The sequence below is a fragment of the Aspergillus viridinutans genome (assembly GCF_018404265.1).
Source record: "Aspergillus viridinutans IFM 47045 DNA, scaffold_1, whole genome shotgun sequence".
Taxonomy (NCBI): Eukaryota; Fungi; Ascomycota; class Eurotiomycetes; order Eurotiales; family Aspergillaceae; genus Aspergillus; species Aspergillus viridinutans.
In genome coordinates, this window is record NW_025091217.1 from 3,027,563 (window position 1) to 3,043,344 (window position 15,782).

Consider the following 15,782-nt stretch of genomic DNA (forward strand, 5'->3'; position numbering starts at 1 on the left):
ACAGGAAGTAAGTGGCAAGCTCAATGACTAGCTGGTCTGCGTTGTACTGATTATCTATCTGTGCATGTGCATAGATCACAGAGGATTCTTTACCTATCTTCTGTGCCGTTGTCCGGTTTGGTCTTGGCTGGTGAGAGTAAAAGAGGGGAACACGGTAAGACCTTTCTTTCTTTTCATCATTTGGATAAGATAGTTGTCTGTGATTTCCCAATTTCATGGCTAATTGGTTACTGTTAGTTAGTTGCTTTTAGCTGGAAGGATGTCGTTAGGTTTTGAACAGTCACGTGAGGAGATGCCGTGCGGCGTGATGGGTTTAGATCGTGCTCGTGCTGGTGGGCATTCTACTCTACTGAATCAATTCATAAGATGAATACTGATTGTTTCTAAAGGTCAAGAGGTAGAGGTACAGGGACAGGGACAGGGACAGGTAGGGGTGCACCGTCCGCTGCTTGCGTTGCCTGCTCCTCCTCCTTCGCCGCCGCCGCGGTCGAGTCGTCGGCCAGTTCTGGTCCCAGTTGCCGGGGATCCAGATGAGATGCTTTACAGGCGTACATATGAGAAAAAGACTCAGAGCAAATACATCGATGAGTCGGTCGGCTATGGCCTGTTCGCGGCCGGGCGCATCCCTGCCGGGGAGGTTGTTTTCGCGGATAAAGTCGTCTGGCTTGCGGGCGCGGAGGTCCAGCGCTGGAAGAACGCCAAAGCAGCCGATGACCTTGTTGCTGAGAAGGTTCGCGCGATGGGCGAGGAGTGGCACCGGGGTTTCCTGGGCCTGCCGAATCCGCAACCCAAGGGCTCGTCCGGGGGCGCGTATGCACAGATCTGGAAGAGATATCATATGATTGCTTTGCAGCCGGAGAATGCAAAGGTGTTGGTGCTGGGGCTGAATCTGGCGTTTGTGAACCACTCGTGTATTCCGAACGCGTCTCTCTACTATACATTGCGGTATCCGAGGGATGAGAACGGGGAGGAGGATAAGAGCCTGCCGCCGAGGATTGGGCGGGCGGTTGTGCGTGCGTCCAGGGACATCAAGCCCGGCGAGGAGATCACCGTTGCTTACTTCTACGCCAAGGGGGAGTGTGGAGTACGCCAGTTGATGTCCAGTATGTACTGCAAGTTCTGGTGCGTGTGTCCGTTCTGCCGGGAGCCCGTCCGCGAGACGGAGAATGCCCTGGAGAAGCTCTACACTCTCGAGGCCATCTTTGACGACGCAGACACCCTGTATAAACGGCCGGCGGTGGTGTTCAAGAACGCCTACGAGCTGATCAAGCTGTACGAGCGGCTCAAGATCAGCGACACGCGCGAGGTCCAGGTCTGGCTCTATTGCGCGATGATCGCGGGGTTCAACTGCGATCTCGGCCGCGCTATGCTCTTCTTGATCAAGGCGCGCGGCTTAGTCCTAAGACTCCATGGTCCCAACGGTCACCTGTACGACAGGATCAGGGTCTATTGCCAGACGCCTCCTCTCATGCCGGGCTTCGGAGCTACCACCCGCGGTCGATCCGCCGTGAAGCAATGCTATTTCATGTTTGCAGACCAGAAGCACTCTGCAGATGTCTTGTTCATGCTCACAGCAAAGCCAGACGAGTACATCCGACTGCACCGCTACCGTCGTATTCCAGACAGACTGGCAAAGCCGGGAGAGAGCAGATACCTCATCCGCTACGACGCGCAGGATGTGAGACGGAAGAAATTCGAGGATGAGGAGCCAGACCCTGTCGAGTTCATACCGTGGTGGTATGATCCTGAGGTGAGGAAACAGATAATCGAGGAGAAAAAGGCAAAGGAGGCGGAGAGAAAGGAGGAAGAGAGGAAGAAGGCAGCCAGGAAGAAGAAGAGGGAGAAACAACCGGGTAAGGAGACTACGAATACGAATCCAGACTGTATCGAGCCAGAAAAGGATTTCCTGGATGTCTGCCGCGAGTTGGCGCGCGAATTCGAGGCTCACGACAAGGAGAAGCCAGAGAGGCAGCAGCGGGAATTCAGAGAGCAAGACAGGGAAGCTCTGCGACACCTCCTAGGCGCAAAGAATGAACCAAAGAAGCGAGCTGACGAGGACGACGAAGTGGAAAACAAACAGGAGCATGAGACGCTTGGCGGACCGTGGACCCAGGTGCCTCCTCACGAGCACGAGCCGGTGCCGTCGCAGCCCGCTGTGCGAGAGGTGGCAGCAAGAAGGAGAGTGGTGCTCGAGACGCCTCCTGTTCTGCCGGAGATAGAGAAATTTGCTCCCATTGAGAGTCGGTGACTTCTGTGCCTCTGTTTCTCTCACATGTTGGATTATCGAGCAATTCTTGACTGAAATTAGTGATGGAACGCTGGAATGGAGGTGAAGGTGGAGTGACGGCGAGAAGAGGATGATGATTATGTCATGTCACGCTTTATCTATCTTCATCCCCAGAGCTGCGTTTCGTCAACTTCCCCAACTTTTCCTCTCGATCTTTAAATGCGTTTCGTGTTTCGATCCAGCCAGATGCTGTTCTTCTTGTCTGTGTATAACTAAACTACTTTCAAAATACACACATCAATCTCTGGCTTAACTTTGAGTCCCGCCCATAACACAACCTACCCCGAGATAAATGCGCCGATAAACACCACCACGACCCAAAATGGCGCACTCCAAACGAAACACCTCTCTTCCCCATTTCACCTCGTACGAACGGGGTCTCCTCCGCTCAACCTGGGGCACCAAGCGTGGCGTCATCAGCCGCGACTCCTTCCTCCCGTTTGGCTCCTGTCGACTCTGCCTGCAGCCAGCCCGAACCCCCGTCGCCTGCGCAACGAACGGCGACCTCTTCTGTCGCGAATGCGCCATCAACGACCTCCTCGCCCAACGGCAGGAGATTAAACGACTCGAGCGAGAACGCGAGGAGGCCCGGAAGCGCCTGGCCGAGGACGAAGAGCGAGCGCTCGAAGATGCGCGGCGGAGGGAACTTCGCGAGTTTGAGCTCGTGAGTATGGGGCTGGAGGCGGCGAAGAATGATCACGCGAAGGGGACCGCCGGCGGCGGCGGCGATAATCAACGGAAGCGCAAGGCGGAGGAGGCGGAGGAGGCATTGGCGGCGTTCAAGGCGCGCGAGATCGAGGTCGACGGGAAGCGGAAGAAGATCTTTGAGCTGGATGAGAAGGAGATGGCTCGGATTGCGCGGGAGGAACAGGAGCGGCTGAAGCGGGAGCTGAAGCGGGAGAAGGTGTTTTTTGCAGTGTCGGTGCTTTGGTGTATATCTGACTAACTGGTGCAGTCGGAGTCGAGCAAATCCGCGCTCCCCTCGTTCTGGGTCCCCTCACTTACGCCATCGACCGATCCCAACGAAATCGCCGCCAACAAGGCCGTCAAGATGACACCCATCTGTCCCGGGTCGACGGACGAGAACCGCCATGCCTATTCACTCAAATCGCTGGTCGATGTGCACTTCACCGAGGAAAAGGCGGCGGACGGCACCGTCTCGCGGATCTGTCCCAGCTGCAAGAAGAACCTCAGTAACGGGCTCAAGGCGATGTGTATGTATTGTCCTACTACAAGCGCTCGCGCTCAGTTCGGCTAACGAATTAGTGGCGAAACCCTGTGGTCATGTTATTTGCCAACCGTGCGTCACCAAGTTCATGACGCCGCACGATGTCCCCGATCCCCATGCCAGCAAGGAGGAACAGGAGCGGACGGCGAGACTGCACGGTCTGATTCTCTGCTACGTGTGTGAGGCGGACATTACGCCGCGGGATCCCAAGGCCGAAGCGGAAGAGAATGGAACCGAAAAGGGGAACGGGAAGAAGTCGAAGAAGAAGGATAAGGAGCAGGGCATCCGGCCGGGGTTGGTGCAGGTCAGCTCGGAGGGGACCGGGTTTGCAGGGGCGGGAGGAAATGTAGCGATGAAGGCTGGGGTTGCCTTTCAATGTTAAGACTAGGCGCATCCGGAGTTTGGGACTGGGGTATGTACTTGTGAAAAAATGTATTCCAGTATCAGTTGACTAGACTAGATGATCTATGAGATGACACTCCCAACAACGCCAGACAAACGAGAACGAATATAGGTACACCCGAAAGAACATGGAGTAATTGTATACATGAACCACCCGGTCCGGCAGAGTCTAGGCCGCTCTCTTATTGGCGTTGTTGAATTCGCGCACAACGATATCGCACCTGATCTCCTGGCAGAGGCGCTTGCGACGGCTAGCATCCAGCTTGGAAGCAAACTCCAACCCACTAGCCCGCTCCAACACCTCCAGCGGCACCTCGAACTCAGCCAGACGCTTGTCGTTGGGGATGCGGGCATTGGGAAGCACAAACGCACCCAGCGAGACCTTGCCGGTCGGGCTGGCTGTCCCGTCCTCGGCGTAGATGACCTTGTAGAAGTGCGTCGGCACAGCCACGTTGGGCGGATTTCCAATCACTTCGTACGAGACACGCCACTTGCCGTCCGGGTCGCGATGGGGCAGGTACAACGGGCCCGTGACGATGCGGACGGAGGGGTACTTCTTGGTCAGATCGCGGCAGAACTCCTCAAAGTGCGCCCAGTAGTCGCGGTTGAAGCCCTCGCCGACCTGGGGACACATGTTGGTGAGCGCAAAGGTGCCGTCCATCGCGTCCTGGGACCATTTGGCGTCGGCGGCAGGCACCTGGTGGCCGCGGTCATAGCCGGAGCGGAAGTAGTCGGCCAGTTTGGCGCGGAAAATGGCGGGGATGCTGGCATCTTCGACGAAGGAGCTGTGTTTCCGGTCGGCATTCTTCAAGGAGAGCGAGTACGGTGTGATGTGCTCGGCGACCCAGGCGGGGTTGCGTGTGCGACGGTCGTACGCGCCAGTCAAGGGCAGAGAGGTGATGGTATCGGCGATGGGGCCGGGGAAGCCATACTGGTAGATACCGGCAGGATCGACGGGGGAGCCGCCCGAAGGTTTGCTGGCGGGAGTTTTGGCCAGAGAGGGAGGAGGAATGGTCGCGGGAGGAGAGATTGCAGCCGGTTGGGACGGAGGTGGGGGAGGTGGGAGCTGTTGTTGTTGCGGCTGTTGAGGTCGAGAGGAGGATGAAGAGTAAAGGAGAGCGGTGATACCAGCACCAGTAGCTGCACTGGCGGCAGCGATGGCCGCAATAGTAGCTTTCGACATGATGGACCTGAACTAAAGGGAGATATAAACAGATAGAAGACCCGTCGGACCGAGTCAAGGAGGTAGAAAGAAGTCGACCGTCGGGGCGGAGTTAAGAGAGAGAAAATGAAAATATTATTGCTGAAGAGAGCAAAGATGAAGCCAAAGTAACAGCCAATCAGAGAGCGCAGAGATAGAGAGATCAACAACAACAACAACAGCAGCAGTAGGTATGGGTAGGGAGGAGATCTCTAGGAGGGAGATATTGACAGGCAGCTACCTTGGCTATATATTGAGAAAATCAGTATTGGAGAATCTGTCAAAGAGTAGATAGATGATCTGCTTGAATGTTCTGCTGACATCTCCAAGTACCTATTTAGTAGGGGAAATACAATATAGGAACCCTGCACTGGAGACGGTGGCTATCCAGAGCAAACAGTAAGCCGGCCTATTGATAGATCGCTGCATAAATTTAGACTAATATCAGACATCTTACCAACTCCATCGTGAGACTTGATATCCTCTGCCTGCTACTATGGCGGTGACAGTGCGGACCTTGGGAGCAAGACGGCGGCGGTATTTATAAGGTGTCAGTGCCACCTGGACTCGAGGAATGCATTATTGTTCCAAGGGGGATGATCAGCGACAAGATGGATTTATCTGATTTATCCTGTTGACATCAACATCTGCATATCTGAACAGCTGAGGCGAGAGAAAAAGAGAGAAAGAATAGTGGTTCCTGCCATTGTCATTGTCGCCCATCTCGGATATTCTCGTGACATCACTGTCTTCTATCCGCCTTCTGCCATTCCACTATTTGCTACTGCTATTAATTACTGCTATTGCTCCTCCACCCTCAGCCCCATCATGGCTGCCAATAGTGACCTCCGAGGATGGCTGATGAGCGGGGTCTCTGGCATAGGTGAGTTCTTCAAAACCAACTGCGATAATTCCAATCTAATTCATCAAAGCCTGCGTCCTTGGTTCGTCCCTCATCTGCATCGACGTTCTGCTGCGGCGATTCTCTCGCCGCAAGAGCTTCCAAATTGTCAACAGCAATGGCTTCTTATCAGCCTCTCTATGCCTGAGTGCCGGTGTTATGGTACCTCTACTCTATTGCCCCCTGTATGTCTGCAGCACTAATTCTGTAGCTCTTCACCTCCCTCTATAGCATGCTCCCCACCTCGAAGGAATATCTCACTCGAGCTGGATTCTCTCCCCGCGCAGCGGCCTACACTCTAATCGGACTCTTCATGGCTGGCGTGATTGTCATTCGACTTGTTTCTGCTTTCATCCACCAGCATATTCCCTCTCATGTCGTCGATTGCGCACATACTCACCAGCCAAACCAAGATCCCGAACGCGGCGATGTGGGACGGCAAGAGCAGCCGGCGTCCGCTCTGCGCCAGGCAAATGGCTATACCGAACGGACGCCTCTCCTGTTACAAACAAAGTCGCCTTCTCGCAAGTCCATGCCGGGTGCCGTTGAGCGACCGGCGCTCGAACCTCTGCGGTCCCGGTTGACTCGCCGCATCAATCAGCTCGTGGGCGGCGTCAAACCCCGCTGTGACGAAAACGGCCCGTGCTATGGTTTCTCGCAGACTTGCGGCCTTGAATGTACCAAGATCCTCACTACCACGCAGATGACTAGCGTCGTCGAGGAGATTCCTCGGCCTCCCTTAACCACGCATCACAGCATTGGTGTCCAGCTGGACTCGGAAGGCGCAGGACCTGAAGAAGGTGCTGGCCCAGGGTTGCTCTCCCAGTCGCATGATTCGATGGAAGACTTCTCGGGACCATTGGATGCCGGTAACTCCCAGGAAAACCAAAGCAGCTCATCCTCCTTGCGGACAGATCTTCAAATCTATCCCCATAAATCCCCAGAGGACCAAAACGAGTCGACCAAAGCTCCACGGGCCGCATCGTCGCAACACCACCACCACGTACCCCAGAATGCCTTTCTATCTATCGGACTCCAGACGTCGTTAGCTATTGCCCTCCACAAGCTCCCAGAAGGCTTCATCACATACGCTACCAATCACGCCAGCCCCACGCTCGGCATGACCGTCTTTGTCGCCCTCTTCATCCACAACATTAGCGAAGGCTTCGCCATGGCCCTGCCGCTCTATCTCGCGCTCAATTCCCGCTGGAAAGCCATGTTCTGGTCCAGCTTACTCGGCGGAATCAGCCAGCCCGCCGGCGCCGGCATCGCCGCTCTTTGGATCTGGGGCGCGCAGAAAGCCGGCCACAACGACGAGACGACCGGTCCCTCCTGGGGTGTGTATGGGGGCATGTTCGCTGCCACAGCCGGCATCATGACCTCGGTTGGCCTGCAGCTTTTCAGTGAAGGGCTCGGATTGACGCACCATCGTGGGTTTGGAGTCGGATTCGCTATCGCTGGGATGGGTTTAATGGGGCTGAGTTTTGCGCTGACAGCGTGAGTCCACTTTCGGGTTTATTCAGGAGTTGAGGTTCAATCTCTTTTTCTTCAAAGTAAATGTCTGTATGCATTGCATGATTGCATCGGGCTGGTGGCATCAGTATAAAATTGGGTATATGAAAATAGGGCGGGTATTGTTATTATTGTTGTGTTCCTTGATGACTGTCTATCTGCATTATGAGTTACGACCGTTTTGTTTTAATCAATGGTTAGTATGTAGTTTAGAGCATACGTAAATACACAGTCTAATCATGTGCATTTAGATATATATCCGTCCTTTGAGGATACTTTCTAGAGGCTTTAGATGGTATTCCGATAGATTTAGTACATTATTTCTTCCAAGTTTCAAGGTATCCTACATAGGAATTAAATGATATATCCAACGCCATAACATGCACTGCTAACTCCAAGGACCTGATCAAGGCGGATGCAAAGGAATAAACAAGCGAGGTCACGACCCCTTCTTGGCCGCCTCTTCTCGCTCCCTCTTTCTCGCCAGATATCGCTCCCTCGCGCTCGACACATCGGTTTCTGTCTTGCGGGTACGGGTGCGCTCCGCGATCTCCCGCTGTCGCGCGGCCTCGGCCTCGGCCTCCTGTCGGGCCTTCTCCTCCAGCTGCTGCGCGACCATCTCCGTCTGGCGGGCTCGCTGGCTCGCACGCGCCGCGTGGTGCCCCGAGTCGAAACGGGGCTTGTTGGCAGCCGCCCGGGCAGCAGCCGCAGCGGCGCTCGCCGAGGCGGACGGCTTGGGCTTCGGGGCGACGTTCAGCCCGGCGGACAGCAACTGCCGCTTGTCGACGATCTGGCCCTCGTCGTTGATGGCGATGTGCGCGCCCTTGGCGTTGAGCTCCGCCGCGATCTGCGCCTCGCTCTTTTCCTTGTTTGCTTCCGCTTCGGCGGTCGCTTCGTCGGCTGGGATCTCGCCCGCCTGCACCCGTCGCGCGGCTTCCTCCGCCGCCTTGACGACTTCCTCGTGCCGCTGCTCGTCCCGCGATAGCATGTCCCGGTAGAACCCGACCATCCCCGTCCCACCGTTCTGCTTCCGCCGCTCCTCCTCCTGCCTCTCCCGCTCCGCTTCTTCCTGCTCGATCCGTCGCAGCTCCTCCTGCTGCGCCTTGTACGCGGACGTCACGAACTTCTCCTTTTCGGCGAACTCGTCGCCCTCCGCCTCGCGCTCCTTGGCGAGTAGCCTGTCCCGCGCCCGCAGCTGGTCCCGCTTGCGGACCTCCGCGCTGCGCAGCAGCGAGGTCATGTACCGCGGCCCGTCGGTCTTGGCGTCCGGCGCGGCGGCTTTGGCTTTGTCGGATTTGGCGCGCAGGCTGTCGTAGATGGCGTCGTAGGAGTAGATGGTGGGGTCGAGCTGTTGGGCGTCCTCGGCGTGTTTCTTGCTGCTGCGGAGGGCCGAGAGGTTCGTGTACTCGGGGCTTTTGCTTTTGGCGGGGTTGAGACCCAGAGGCATCGCTTGCGGTTCTTGCTCCTCTTCCTCGTCTGCGAAGATGGAGCTCTTGCTAAGGGGTTTGATGTTGGGTTTGCCGGTTGGGGGGCCAGCCGGCGGTTTTCGTTTTGCGGGCGGTTCTGTGGTTTGTCGGTCGTTGGTTGACGGTCTGGGTGCTTCTTCGAGTCCGCCGATTGTGGTTATCTCGACGGGGCCGTCGCCATCGCCGGCGCCTGCATTCTCTTGGTTGTCGCCCTCAGAGTCGGAGTCGAATATGGTCTTCTTGCGCTTCTGCGACCCCGGCGGTCCGAGTTTCGAGGTTGGGGGTTTCTTGCTGGGGAGGTTGAGTCCGTAGGACAGTTTCGGAGGGGCCATGGTGCCGAGACTGAGGCTGTAGGGCCTGACCCAATTCCGTGCAGTTGACGGTATGCTGCGCAGGGGAACATATATTTGAAGTTGAAGATAGTTACAGTCGAAGGAGATGAGTTCATCAGATGGTTATCTTATCAGCCACGTGACTCAATCATCTCCACCAAACAAACGGACAATGTTCACTACTCCGTACTGTTTATCCTGCGGACTACCTTCCCCCCTCTTCTGAAGTGATTCCCTCTGTCAAATAAAATGTCATACTACTTCACCATCCTCTCCCCCACCGACGTCCCCTTATTCAACATCGCCTTCGGCACCTCCAAAGGCGGCGGCGATGGCATCGCACGATTCCGCTTCCCAGACACAGCGCAATACATGAACCAATTCATCATCCACTCGAGTCTGGACATCGTCGAGGAAGCCCAATGGATGAACGGCAATATGTACCTGCCCACCGCATTCCGATCTTACTGACATTGTAACTGAATGCTAAATGTCAAATGGTACAGGTACCTCAAGCACATCGACACCTACCCCCCCGCCTCGGCGTATATCTCCGCGTTCCTCACGCCCTCCGGAACAAGATTCCTGCTCCTCCACCAGCCGCCTCAGCTGCCTTCGACGGGGACTGCGGGGTCCGGCTCGTCGCTGCTCGGTTCGTCCTTCTCCGTTGGTGGGGGGAGCTCGTCCCGTGCGTCGAGTAGCTCGATCGCGGCGAATCCGACCTCGCCGCAGACGGAGGAGGCGGTGCGGCAGTTCTTGAACGAGGTGTATGAGAATTACGTCAAGACGGCCATGAGCCCGTTTTATCGGCAGGGGATGGAGATCCGGAGTCCGGTGTTTCGGGCGAGGGTTGTGGCTGCGGGGAAGAAGTGGTTGTGATTCTTTGCCTGCCCCTTTTTACGGCTGATGCATTTTACCTTGCTGAGCGTGGCGTTGGGGTGTGGCTTATTTTACTGCTATGGACTTGCATGGAAAGATGTATCGAAAGTGCATGGGTTCAACTCGTGTATTTATTTGATGCCCATTAACCTCTGCGCCGTGTACCAATGCAGAGTGTCCGATATTGTTGCTCTGTTTGCATAATCTTGCTTGCATCCACCAAGGGGAATTCGGCATGCAATAATAAGCTCGCTAATGTTCAAAAGATGGAGCATGTCCTGCAAGATGAGCGGAAGAAAGTAGGTCTCCCAAATGGTATGATAAAAGGGGGACTGAAAACCAAGAAAAGATATGCCGCTGTCGCTGTTTCCAAGACCAACAGAACGCCTCCCTAAGATTACCTCCGACCCACTTCATGCCGTCGCCGTCATTTGAGGGGCCAGCTTTTTCACAGTGCTGTTTTTGAAATTCTCCACTGCATGGATCACGTCGTCCGCTTTGGCGACGGCGCCAAAAATGCCGCCTTCCATCTTGACGGATTCGAGCGTACTTACATGGAGGGACGGCTCGCCCGCCGCAGTGCAGTCTTCCAGGACGACGCAGTCGAAGCCTTTGTCGTTCGCCTCCCGCATCGTCGTCGACACACAAACATCCGTGGTGACACCTGCAATGACCAGATTCTTGATGCCTTTGTTTCGAAGAAGGAGCTCAAAGTCGGTGTAAGAAAACGCACTTTTACCCGGCTTGTCGATGACCGGCTCCTCAGGCAGCGGATACAGTTCGTCGACGATGTCGTGTCCGACTTCACCGCGTATCAACAAACGCCCCAACGGCCCTTGGGAGCCAATTCCCATGCCGGATGCATTGTTCCGTGACCGAAACGCCTCTCTATTTGAGAGAGTTGACAGATCAGGCCGATGACCTTTACCACAACGTCAATCAGGAGTCCATCACCAAGACTAAAGTATCAGGGGTTTTTACCTTCACGAGTGTGGTAAACAGGAAATCCAGCAGTACGGAATGTATTCAGTACCTGCTGCAGTTTGGGTATGAGACTCTGCGCTGCTGAAATGTCGTAACCTTGGTATTCCATGTACCCGCCAGGCGAACAAACTGCGATGACCGTCAGAGGTGATGAGCATTCGGATGCCAAGCGCGAACAATATGATTCATGCGGAATACATACAGTCCTTTTGCATATCGACGATGGCTAAAGCAGTTGTATATGGTGTTAGAGTCGCATCATGCGGCCAATCATAGGGAACTGCTGGAATCTGGCCCTTTCGAACCTTATGCTGCGGTACTGGTCGCGGCTTCTCGACAACAGGCCCATGATTGTGAGTTGGATTTAACACTGTCAACGTCCAGATACCAGGAGTACCAGCTGCTACCAGCATAAATGGACAGTCCATCAATCGAGACGTTCGTCGCCGCTTTCTCGTCTCCTCTGTGAGCCCGTTTCGGGGCCGATAATGGCCTCCCCGATCGCACCGGAGCCACACTTTAGCTGTACGTCCGGGCTTCTTCTCGGTAGGAGTACTGGATGACTTGACCACAACATTGTATCCATGTGCTTTGCTGTGAGCTTGCACTGCAGCAAGAAGAGTAGCTCTTTACATGTAGGGAAGGATATGAGTAGCGGTTCCAAGCAATGTATCTAGAATTGGGTGACAAGAGGGTGGCTAGCATAATCCATGCATACTTACTTATCGGGGTATGTTCCTTCTGGAGGAGGCACAAGCTGCATGGACATATCTGGGATATCTTGAAGATCGCTAGGCGCGTCGAGATTCAGATCGGTGGGGTCCGCCATCTCAACAAGTCGTGTGGATCTTCACGGGAAAGGGAAGATCTGGAGAGCGCCATATTAGCATCATAGGTCCATGGTGACCCGTCACCAAGCTCTGTTTGGGAGAGGAAAAACAGAATGAAAGATCCATGGCCATCTGGTAGCTGTTTATCGATTTCCATGTGCGTGGAAGCAACTCCCCGGTCTACTGTGAGTAGTATGATGTGCGTGGATATAACACGGTCTGCCACCCTAGCTTGGAGACTAGACCGAAGGTGAAGGAGTAAGGAGGGAAGAAGTACCGCGTAAGAGTCCGATAGGAGGGAAAACAAGCAGAGAGAGGGAAAACAAGTGGACAATAGCAACTTACCGGGCCAAAACCAGGGAATATAACTGGGAAGTGGGAATCAAGCAATAATAACCTCCGGATCAATCTCTTGTTGCCCCAGACTTCCACTGCCCATAAGGCATGCCCCCAGAGCAGTCACTGACCTTTGATCGTCGGAATACGCACGTCGTCGCGGGCGGTGGAAATCGAGCTGAGGGACGAGTCCGGCACTAGACCACTATAGGTCTAGTGATGTTTTTATGAGGCCGTAACATACAAATACTTGTTACACTAGGTACTGCACTGATAACGGTAATTACCATGTGACAGTTGTCGTCAGGTACCAAGCCTAGTACCTTCTTGTACCTAACTGGTACCTACCGTCAACTGCGGATACTATGAGCACCCAAGTGTACCTTAGGTACCTAAAGTACTCTAAAGCGGTATGCTAGTGCTTAATCCAGTTGGTGAGGTTGTTTTGTTCCCGTGGACACGGCACTATCTATCTCTCTAGTCTCTACGCCCAATCCAGCTGGATAACATCACCATCACAATCAAACCCCCCCAAAACAATCACCCATGTTCCGACCAGCCCCCTCTGAGAGGGTTCCGCAAAGGTAAGTTTGGATCTTCTCGGACTTCAACTTCAGTTATTCTAGTATTGCTTTCGCTTTCTCTTCTTGATTTCTATTTTCCTTCTTTGTCTCTATCGCTCTCGAGTCCCTGTTATAACCTCCGATCAACTGCGACACCGCCTCCGCGAGGGGTCCCCTCCACCGGTTCACGCACGGTTGTTGATAGTGATACTATTCGCGGCGTGCATGAACTCGGTATTCAGCTGTTTCGTGACGACACTCTCGCTATCTTTCAAATTCACTGCTTGAAAGTGAGTCGTTGCCTTCGCTCTTGTGCGCCACATCGGTGTCCGTCTTCGGTCATACCGCCCCCCCTGGTACCGAACCGGAATAATGCCCTCGGCCGATGGCTCGTCCTCTGCTCGCCCGAATGGTACCAGCTCCCGGTCGGATCAGCTTGCATGGTATAAGACGCAGTATGAGCAATTAGAGGCTGAGCTAGCGGACTTCCAAGCCTCCAGCCGTGAGCTGGAGGCGGAGCTGGAAAAGGATATCGAGGCATCTGAGAAGCGGGAACGGTTGCTGAAGGAGAAGGTGGATAGCTTGAAATATGAGGTCGAGGAGTGGAAGGTCAGATCGGAGTGTACCTTCATTGCTGGTAATGGACTGAGAGCTAATCTGTGACTTCCTCGGCAGACCAAGTACAAGCAATCCAAGTCGGAAGGGAACTCGGCCCAGAACACGTTACAGAAAGAGATTACGACTTTGAGGGATGCAAACCGGACACTACAGCTGAAATTGCGAGACATCGAAGTCGCAAACGATGATTATGAACGTCAAGCCCGGCATACGACTTCGTCCCTGGAGGATCTGGAGTCCAAGTACAACGTCGCCATCGAACGAGCAGTCTTATTGGAAGAGGAAATCCGAACCGGAGAGCAGGAGCGGGAAAACTTGCGCATCGAGAATCAACGTCTGCGAGACGAGCTTTCGGATCTGAAGATAGAAACGGAAATCATCCACGAAAAGCTCCGGCATGCGGAACTGCAAAACAGCCGGCGCAGGAAGCCTCTCTCCTTGCGCAGTCCATCAACACCACAGACACCGGATCTCTTCAGCCGTTCTCCTGCTTCATCCATAGTTTCCTCGCCGTTATTCTCGACTCCTACATTGAAAACCTCGCTCATGTCCGCCACTGCAACGCCTCCGTCGCCGCCGATATCCGAGTCGTCGAGCAGCCTGCGCAAGTCAATGAATGCTATGCCTGGTTTCCCTCTTCAGAAGGCCTCGGCTTCTGACTCGTCATTTGGCACCCGGTCGCTGCATGGGTCCAAAACTCAGAAATATAACAACCACTCGCGTGCAACCTCCTACGCTTTTACGAATAACCGCCCCACGCCATCAGCTACCAATCGGCCCAGCTTGCCCAAGCCGAAGCCCAAGCCCAATGAAAACACCAACAAGAATAATAATAGTAATGCCCGGTCGTCTGGGCTGCCGACGTCGGGTTCACTGTATCAGATCCGTGGACTCATTGGCAAGATGCAGAAGCTCGAAGAGAGAGTCCAATCTGCAAAATCCAAACTGCCACCCCCATCGGATTCACCGTCTCGTACGTCTTCTCGTTCGGGATCGATAATGGGCGAGAGTCCGGTTGCATCTACAATAACAGCCCGAAGGAACTCACGCAAACGGCTGAGCGGGAGTAGTTTTAGCTCGTCTATTCGAGACGGTGATAGCGTGCCTTCGTATGCTCCGCACAGTCGACCGTCCTTTGGCGCTAGGACGCAGGGTGATAGCCGCCCAAGCAGCCGCACCAGCTACTCGAGCCACAGCTCGGTCAGTCACAGTACACATCCGAGCGTGACTCCATCGACACGCCCTGAGAGCCGCCAGAGTCGGACGAAGACACCACTGGGGCACTACTCGACCAATCCGACCACAGAGAGCCGCCGACCCCGGTCATCGCTCAGCAACCCCTCTAACCAGAATGGAGTCGTCAATGGGATGGCCCATATTGACGAGGACGAGGATCTTGCTATGCATATGTCTTTAAAGGCCAGGATCAGCGAGATCCGCGAGACTCGGCTTCCGTCTATCTCCACGCCGACGGGACTCAAGAAAAGAACCCCAAGCGGGATCTCTGGTATCCCAGCGCCTCGAACATTGAGAACGAGCACTGGCTTTGACCGGTTGGAAGGCGATATGGGGCCACCAGAGCGGAAATCCAAGATTTCCGATCTTGGAGAAACTTATTAAATTGACCTGTTCGGACGATGTATCCGTCCGGAGCGTTGGAGTTGACCCACTTCAGAAGGTGTTCTCGCGAACCAGTCCGTTTTGTTTTATCCTACATTTACATACATAATACCCTCAAGACGTCGAATTTGAAGGTCGGGTGCAGATTGGAGCATTGGCGTCCCCTGGAAGCTTTCGGCTGGACACTAGAAGATTGATCATAGAGAGGGATTACCCTTGTTCGAGTGTTCTCTTCTCGGCTAGTCCCTTGGTAAAGGATAGTCACTGATTTGTACAGTTTGTCCGGGCGGATGGCGGAGTTGGGAGCTCGCCTGGTAGCACAATTTTTTCACATGCTCGCAGAAGCCGTTGCAAAGCCCTGCAACGGCACTGTGGCGTCCAAGCTGTTTCTCAGCACTACTTTCCTTGGAGATTTCGTTTCATGTTACTACTTATTGTTGCCTTTGGCGTTAGAGAATACCCAGCGACAGTTCGTTACATATTTTTTGGAACTTTTCGTAGCAGATCAGGATCTGGGTCAGGAACATAATCGTCCAGATGCTTGTGGAGAAATGAGGACTTTCGAAAGGGACCGTACGTCAGCGGGGGCCCCCTGGACAACCTAGATTACTACGCTGTGCCTG

General features: G+C 54.4%; 8 protein-coding genes across 8 annotated transcripts; 5 read left to right on the forward strand and 3 right to left on the reverse strand.

Annotated features, from left to right (window-relative positions):
• Nucleotides 1–259: 259 nt before the first annotated feature.
• On the forward strand, nt 260–2,248 carry Aspvir_000939 (SET domain-containing protein; the record flags this gene model as incomplete). The annotated part of the gene is made up of 2 exons (XM_043266070.1): nt 260–332; nt 390–2,248. The coding sequence occupies 2 exons, from the start codon at nt 260–262 to the stop codon at nt 2,246–2,248; spliced, it is 1,932 nt and encodes a 643-aa protein (XP_043122005.1).
• Nucleotides 2,249–2,609: 361 nt separating this feature from the next.
• Nucleotides 2,610–3,897, forward strand: Aspvir_000940 (putative RING finger domain protein; the record flags this gene model as incomplete). Its single annotated transcript, XM_043266071.1, has 3 exons — nt 2,610–3,191; nt 3,243–3,501; nt 3,554–3,897. The coding sequence occupies 3 exons, from the start codon at nt 2,610–2,612 to the stop codon at nt 3,895–3,897; spliced, it is 1,185 nt and encodes a 394-aa protein (XP_043122006.1).
• A 189-nt stretch (nt 3,898–4,086) lies between these two features.
• Aspvir_000941 (DNA/RNA non-specific endonuclease) lies at nt 4,087–5,100 on the reverse strand (the record flags this gene model as incomplete). Its single annotated transcript, XM_043266072.1, has 1 exon — nt 4,087–5,100. One exon carries the CDS (start codon nt 5,098–5,100, stop codon nt 4,087–4,089), a length of 1,014 nt encoding a protein of 337 aa, XP_043122007.1.
• Nucleotides 5,101–5,946: 846 nt separating this feature from the next.
• On the forward strand, nt 5,947–7,520 carry Aspvir_000942 (Zn(2+) transporter ZRT3; the record flags this gene model as incomplete). Its single annotated transcript, XM_043266073.1, has 3 exons — nt 5,947–6,001; nt 6,051–6,181; nt 6,231–7,520. 3 exons carry the CDS (start codon nt 5,947–5,949, stop codon nt 7,518–7,520), a joined length of 1,476 nt encoding a protein of 491 aa, XP_043122008.1.
• Nucleotides 7,521–7,970: 450 nt separating this feature from the next.
• On the reverse strand, nt 7,971–9,329 carry Aspvir_000943 (splicing regulator NSRP1-like domain-containing protein; the record flags this gene model as incomplete). Its single annotated transcript, XM_043266074.1, has 1 exon — nt 7,971–9,329. One exon carries the CDS (start codon nt 9,327–9,329, stop codon nt 7,971–7,973), a length of 1,359 nt encoding a protein of 452 aa, XP_043122009.1.
• A 249-nt stretch (nt 9,330–9,578) lies between these two features.
• On the forward strand, nt 9,579–10,208 carry Aspvir_000944 (TRAPP subunit TRS20; the record flags this gene model as incomplete). Its single annotated transcript, XM_043266075.1, has 2 exons — nt 9,579–9,769; nt 9,836–10,208. The coding sequence occupies 2 exons, from the start codon at nt 9,579–9,581 to the stop codon at nt 10,206–10,208; spliced, it is 564 nt and encodes a 187-aa protein (XP_043122010.1).
• Nucleotides 10,209–10,621: 413 nt separating this feature from the next.
• Aspvir_000945 (cysteine hydrolase family protein) lies at nt 10,622–12,021 on the reverse strand (the record flags this gene model as incomplete). Its single annotated transcript, XM_043266076.1, has 4 exons — nt 10,622–11,130; nt 11,190–11,321; nt 11,395–11,819; nt 11,915–12,021. 4 exons carry the CDS (start codon nt 12,019–12,021, stop codon nt 10,622–10,624), a joined length of 1,173 nt encoding a protein of 390 aa, XP_043122011.1.
• A 1,272-nt stretch (nt 12,022–13,293) lies between these two features.
• Nucleotides 13,294–15,159, forward strand: nde1 (nuclear distribution protein NudE; the record flags this gene model as incomplete). Its single annotated transcript, XM_043266077.1, has 2 exons — nt 13,294–13,530; nt 13,597–15,159. 2 exons carry the CDS (start codon nt 13,294–13,296, stop codon nt 15,157–15,159), a joined length of 1,800 nt encoding a protein of 599 aa, XP_043122012.1.
• Between the last annotated feature and the right edge of the window lie 623 nt (nt 15,160–15,782).